At 45.7% G+C, this 6,814-nt stretch overlaps 1 protein-coding gene across 2 annotated transcripts in view; it reads right to left on the reverse strand.

Moving 5' to 3' along the window:
- The window catches only part of LOC310862209 (cytoplasmic polyadenylation element-binding protein 4-like), an 80,095-nt gene that overhangs the window by 43,339 nt on the left and 29,942 nt on the right, over nucleotides 1–6,814 (reverse strand). For both annotated transcript variants that reach the window (XM_083769976.1, XM_083769975.1), the window contains exon 8: nucleotides 624–714. In XM_083769976.1, the coding sequence (XP_083626102.1) occupies nucleotides 624–714 (91 nt within the window). The remainder of the gene's footprint in view (nucleotides 1–623; nucleotides 715–6,814) is intronic.

The raw sequence follows: 6,814 nt of genomic DNA on the forward strand, positions 1-6,814 counted from the left end.
AAATGCCGATCTACAAGCTCACAAGTAGATTTTTTTAAATAAACATTTTGGAAGTGAAAGTGGTTAAGTGTGTCTGTAAAAATTGGGAAAGTATTAAAAAAAGAGGCTTGGGACTAAATAATAACTACATTGGATCCATTGAAAATCCATTTTTTCCTCTTCGTAATTAACTGTAAAAAAGTAACTGTTCTGGACAAAAAGGCCCAACGGTGACGATCAACATGTGAGGTCTGTGCGTGGCGAGTGTGTGTGGCGTGAGTGTGTGGCGTGAGTGTGTGCTGTCAGTGTGTGTGGCATGAGTGTGTGGCGTGAGTGTGTGGCGTGAGTGTGTGTGTGTGGCGTGAGTGTGTGTGGCGTGAGTGTGTGGCGTGAGTGTGTGGCGTGAGTGTGTGTGGTGTGAGTGTGTGGTGTGAGTGTGTGGCGTGAGTGTGTGCTGTGAGTGTGTGGCGTGAGTGTGTGGTGTGAGTGTGTGTGGTGTGAGTGTGTGGTGTGAGTGTGTGGCGTGAGTGTGTGCTGTGAGTGTGTGGTGTGAGTGTGTGGCGAGTATGTGTGGCGTGAGTGTGTGGCGTGCGTGCGTGGCGTGGCGTGCGTGCGTGGCGTGGCGTGCGTGCGTGCGCTCTCACCTTTCAGGCTGTCCTGCTCGGCTCTCATGATGTCAATCAGAGAGCTCTCCAGGGTGTTCATGTTGAAGCCGTCGAACGAGCGCGTGCGCTCCTGTGGAGACACGAGAAAACACCACCATGTTTTAATTATCAGTCGTACCACAATGGAGGCAAGCTATTCTGTATGTAATCCCGTTGGCGTCTTTAATTACTTTACTCCCTTGCCGCACCGTTACAGCAGCCCGGCGTCTCTCAACCAGCATCAAGTGGAGTGTTAAATCCGAATTTAGAGTTTCGATATACGTTTCCAGTTCAGTCAGCCAGAGTATCCGTCTAGTTGTATGAACGAATGTGTCATATCAGTCAGCTACGATGATAACTTGCTATAGCCACCCCATGATGGACAGGTTTCACACCTTTCAAACCCAGACCGGCCTTATCGCAAAACAGGAACATACCACAAGTCTTCACTCTTATTTAGAGTCAGCATTGCTTTGATTAATGTGTTTTCTTTTTGCCATGGAAGACATTGGAAGACATGAATACAAAATTGCACGTCTTTAAATGATGTTGTCATATCGGCTCTGTGCGATGCTTGTTTACAAAGCCTAGGAGGCGAAATGGAATATGTGCCAATGTTCAATGCCCATATTCAATGTTCAATGCCCGTATTCAATGTTCAATGCCCGTATTCAATGTTCAATGCCCGTATTCAATGTTCAATGCCCGTATTCAATGTTCAATGCCCATATTCAATGTTCAATGCCCATATTCAATGTTCAATGCCCATATTCAATGTCCAATGCCCATATTCAATGTTCAATGCCCATATTCTATGTTCAATGCCCATATTCAATGTTCAATGCCCATATTCAATGTTCAATGCCCATATTCAATGTTCAATGCCCATATTCAATGCCCATATTCAATGTTCAATGCCCATATTCAATGTCCAATGCCCATATTCATCGCAACTTTGTTTGTATGACAATTACATACAGTCAGCTGATATTTCATGATGGTGATGACACTGACTTGAAGTAATACTGAAGTACATGAAGTAGCAAGTACTAAATGCATGAAGTAATAAGATAGTGATACTACAATACACCACAGATACATTATTATCGAGAGCTTTGACAGGCAAGACAAAGAGCATCCAAGGCAACAGTTCACACATGAGACATACTGGAAATACTGGACCTCTAATTACTAACCCCCAACTGACTGAATGAGCGTGACCGTGGATCAGGCCTCTTCATGGAGCCCACCAGAAGTGTGACCTGGACCCGGCCTCACAGAGCTCGACCAGATGTGGACCAGATGTGGACCAGACCCCTCCACGGAGCCCACCTGTCTATTTCTGTCTATTTCTCTCTGTCTATCTCTCTCTCTCTCCCTCTACCCCCCCCCCCCCCCGACACGGTCGAGGCAGATGGCCGCCCACCCCAGAGTCTGGTTCTGCCTGACGTTCTTTTCTCCTCTCCTAAAAGGGGAGTTTTTCGTTGCCACTGTCGCAAATTCGCAATATTGCTTGCTCTGGGTGGATCTTTGTTGGTTGTAAAGTGTCTTGAGACAACTCGTTGTGATTTGACACTATAATAAAATTGAATTGAATTGAATTGAAACATGCATGTGATTACAGATGTACAGTAATGTATATTGTACACACACACAAGTGATAAGGGCATAGCCTTTATTCTGACCTGAGATCAGATTCATACGAGGTTTCCACTGGACACACGCTGGTCTGACGAACCCATTCTGACCTGAGATCAGATTCTAAAAATGTCAGTCGTTCTTCGATTTCTTTCAAAAATAGCAGACCTACAAGCTCGTATCGCGCCACTCGGTGGCGCGATACGAGCTTGTAGATCTGCTATTTTTCAATAGCTAAAGCACGACATGATGCTAACACCAAAATGGGTGCCCGGTCTGAATGGGTTAACCTAACAAGGACGCACACGCGCACGCACACACACACACTGGTCTCTTTGTTCATGAGGCCAAGTGCAATATGGGTACGGTATATTGGGCAAGTGCAATATCGTATCTAGTGTACGGTTCGCCGTGCGGGGGCCCTAATTTTAAGATGTATTATTGTATTTATTATGGATGTTTTTTGTTTTTTTTTACAGCGTTGAACAGACTATGATGGACTAAAAGTCTGACTGTGACGGACTAAAAGTGTGTGGCACAATGTTGTTGTGGATGGTGCCATTTGGTTTTTGGACGCAATAAAGAAAATGTTATTGTATGTTCCATCCGTACAATAAACTTCAATCCAAAAAATACAATAAAAGTGTGCTCATGAAGATGTGTGCGCACGCACACACACACACGGACGCGCGTCTCCATAAGCACAATACAAACACGGTCAAGTTTAGGGTCAGTAGTCAATGAAAGTCAATTCAAATCAATTAACCCCTAATATACTTTGTTGACCTGGGGTCCCCCAGGGGTATGTACTAATATGTGCTCCTTTTTGTCCCCTCTACACCACATCTCGAAGGGTTTTGTGATGTGAGAATCTGCTGTGTGGTCCTGTAGGTCTGCTATTTTTGAAAAAAATCGTGAAAATGTGGCGCAAATGTGGAATATATATCCTTTCAGAGCGAACATTTATAACTCAAATCTTTGCTTCTGGGGGTCCCTGGAACTACATATTTTGAGATGAGAGGTTGGAGGCCAATTACAGATAATTCTAGGGGTCCTTGACATGAAATAGTTTCAGAAAACTGTCAGGATTTAGAAGACATTTGTAGAATCATCCTCAGGTCTAAATGTCTTAAAGACAATACAGAGTGGCCTGCTGTTCATTCCAGGGCCGCTTCTGTGGCTAACTGGAACACACAGCAGACACATGACTTGACCACTGGCCCCGGCATGACTGATAACATAACACACACGCACGCACGCACGCACGCACGCATGCACGCACGCACACACGTACGCAAGCACGCACGCACGCACGGCCTATCTAGCAGTCTGCGCAGCCATCTAGCCATCTGTTTGTCTGCGTGTCTGTCTGTCCTTCCATCCACCACCACTACTACACTATCTGGGCAGCAACATACATCTTTAGTCGAAAGGGAAAACACCCTTGCTGTGAGGACAACGACGACAACAGCAAAACAAACCTAAACAGAGTGGGGCGGTGACTCAAAGCAGGTCACGGGACGAAAAAAAAAAAAAAAATGACTTGGAAAAAAGTGGCAGTCAACTTATTTATGCTTCTAATCTACATTGACTGTACTTTCGGGGACATACACACGGATGTATTTTCACTGTGCCCTTCTTTCTCGTCTGTTTGTCTGGCGGGTGGGCGGGTGGGAGAGCCATCTGTATGTGAATGTTCTGTATAGTATAATATGGCTGTTGTTCATGCAGTTATGGCAGTGGTTTTCAACCCTTTTTGTATCAGGGCCCATTAGGGCTGCTGTGGCTCGGGAGGTAGAGCAGGTCGTCCAATGATGCCTGGGTCGGCGGTTCGAATCCCGGCTCCTCCTCCTGTCCACATGTCGAAGTGTCCTTGGGCAAGACACTTAATCCTACACTGCCTCCAATGAGTCGGTCAGTGTGAGCTCGCCACCACTGGTGTGTGAATGTGGGAAGTGAGGACGCTGGCGTCGACTGTCGCCGCTTCACCTCCCAATGTATGAATGAATGAATCGTTGTAAAGCGCTTTGAGCACTTGGAAAAGCGCTATAAAAATGCAAAAAGAAATGCAATTCATTATTTATTCAGCATTTGTGCCACGGAGCACCATTTGATAAGGTTTAGCCTCTCAGACCCAAAACTCAGAATGATTTGCTGTCGTTGGATAGGATTTTCTCCACAATGATGTAACTCTTGAGCGTAAAATGTTTGAGACCATTACCTCACAATCACATTAAACAGCTTCCTACTGTAACATGTTTGCCCCACTGCCTCCATGTAAGGTAAGTGCCTGGATCTTTAACTATGGTCTAAAAATGGACATTTGTTTTGTTACTAAAGTGGACAGTGACTGGTCTCAAATGGACATTTGTTTTGTTACTAAAGTGGACAGTGACTGGTCTCAAATGGATAATTGTTTTGTTACTAAAGTGGACAGTGACTGGTCTCAAATGGACATTTGTTTTGTTACTAAAGTGGACAGTGACTGGTCTCAAATGGATAATTGTTTTGTTACTAAAGTGGACAGTGACTGGTCTCAAATGGATAATTGTTTTGTTACTAAAGTGGACAGTGACTGGTCTCAAATGGATAATTGTTTTGTTACTAAAGTGGACAGTGACTGGTCTCAAATGGACATTTGTTTTGTTACTAAAGTGGACAGTGACTGGTCTCAAATGGACATTTGTTTTGTTACTAAAGTGGACAGTGAATGGTCTCAAATGGACATTTGTTTTGTTAGCAAAAGTGGACAGTGACTGGTCCTAAATGGACAGTCAGCGTTGCTGAAGAGCTCCCAGGAGACGTTGGCATTTGCCTACTGGACCGAGAGATGTTTCCTATGGGCACACACACACACACACACGCATGCAAAACCAACATGCAAACGCTGCTGCTGCTCTAAGATACCTGGTGAGATGCACGCACGTGCACACACACACACACACCCTTGCCAGCTAGGGTCAGCTGTCGAAATGTGGTGCAGGGTACTACCAGCTAGCTGTGTCGCAGTGGGAACTGCGACACAGCTGCGGGATGGATGGAGGCGGCAGGGCCTGAGTCACACCGCCACAGATGCAGTCAGTTGGCAGGCCTGAGCAGTGGCACGTTATGGCTGTGCTCGGATGCAGGGCCTGTGAGCACATGAGTCAGCTGCATCACACACTAAAAGCCTGACGCATGCTTCCGCGCGCCGTTTGCTCCGACTGGAGCAGTGTACAGACTTTACTACAGCATAGCAGCACTTAATCTTAACCCATTCTGACCTGAGATCAGATTCATACGAGGTTTCCGCTGGACACAACACTGGTCTGATTGACCCATTCTGACCTGAGATCAGATTCTAAAAATGTCAGTCGTTCTTCGAATTTTCAAAAAATAGCAGACCTACAAGCTCGTATCGCGCCACTCGGTGGCCGCGATATGAGCTTGTAGATCTGCTATTTTTCAATAGCTAAAGCATAACATGATGCCAACACCAACATGGGTGCCCTGTCAGAATGGGTTAAGTTCTGCAGCAGATGCCCGTGGTTAAATGAATGCCTGAATGTCGTGACCGACCGCAACGCACTGTGGGGGATTTCTGACCAAAGTTGTGACCGCGACCCAGCCGTGCCTCAGTCTGAAGGACATCACACTGCAGTCGGAAGACATGGCCGGACAGAAGAAACCTCCGGTTTGATTGGCTGTTCATGCACACCGGCTTAACGAGCACAGTGAGCTTGTAGTTGGGCAAAATGTTCACAATATGTATTTGTGGAAACCGAGGCAAACTATTAAGTGCAATGCCTACAATTCCGAGTGCTTGTCAGGGTGGAGGTGGGGTCCTCACTTCAAATGTGATTAGTTTCTTATTAGTATACTGTAGGTCATCACAGCCTGAAACCAAATGAAAACCAGTGGCATTCCAAAGCACAGTCTATATACATTGGCCTTGTGGGCTAATGGCACACGACAACTGACAGGTTACAACTAGTGCAAACGGTCACAGCCTCATTTCCTTTGACACACATCTTCTTTTGTGACCGTGCACGTAGCCAGGGTCTGTGCAGCACACACACACACACACACACACACACACACACACACACACACACACACACACACACACACACACACACACACACACACACACACACACACACACACACACACACACACACACACACACACACACACACACACACACACACACACACACACACACACACACACACACACACACACACACACACACACACACACACAGGGACTCCATGCTGGTGCTTCTTTCAAACAATGATGCAATGCTCATAATCACCAACGACCCACATACAATATATACATTTCGACAATACAGCTGGCTCATTGTAAATGCCCCCGCAAAAAGAAATATATATATATACACATATACATTCCACAAACGGGGACACTCATCAAATACTGAGCACATTCCTGGAGAACACACGTTTGTTATTATTACTATACTTGTGTGAGGACGTGATAAGCCCTGGTCGCGGTTTATTTTCAAAGCCATGTCAGGAATTGCATTTGCTCTAAATGCTGGATCAGAATCA

This window comes from Protomyctophum parallelum, assembly GCF_964188405.1.
Source record: "Protomyctophum parallelum genome assembly, chromosome: 1".
Taxonomy (NCBI): domain Eukaryota; kingdom Metazoa; phylum Chordata; class Actinopteri; order Myctophiformes; family Myctophidae; genus Protomyctophum; species Protomyctophum parallelum.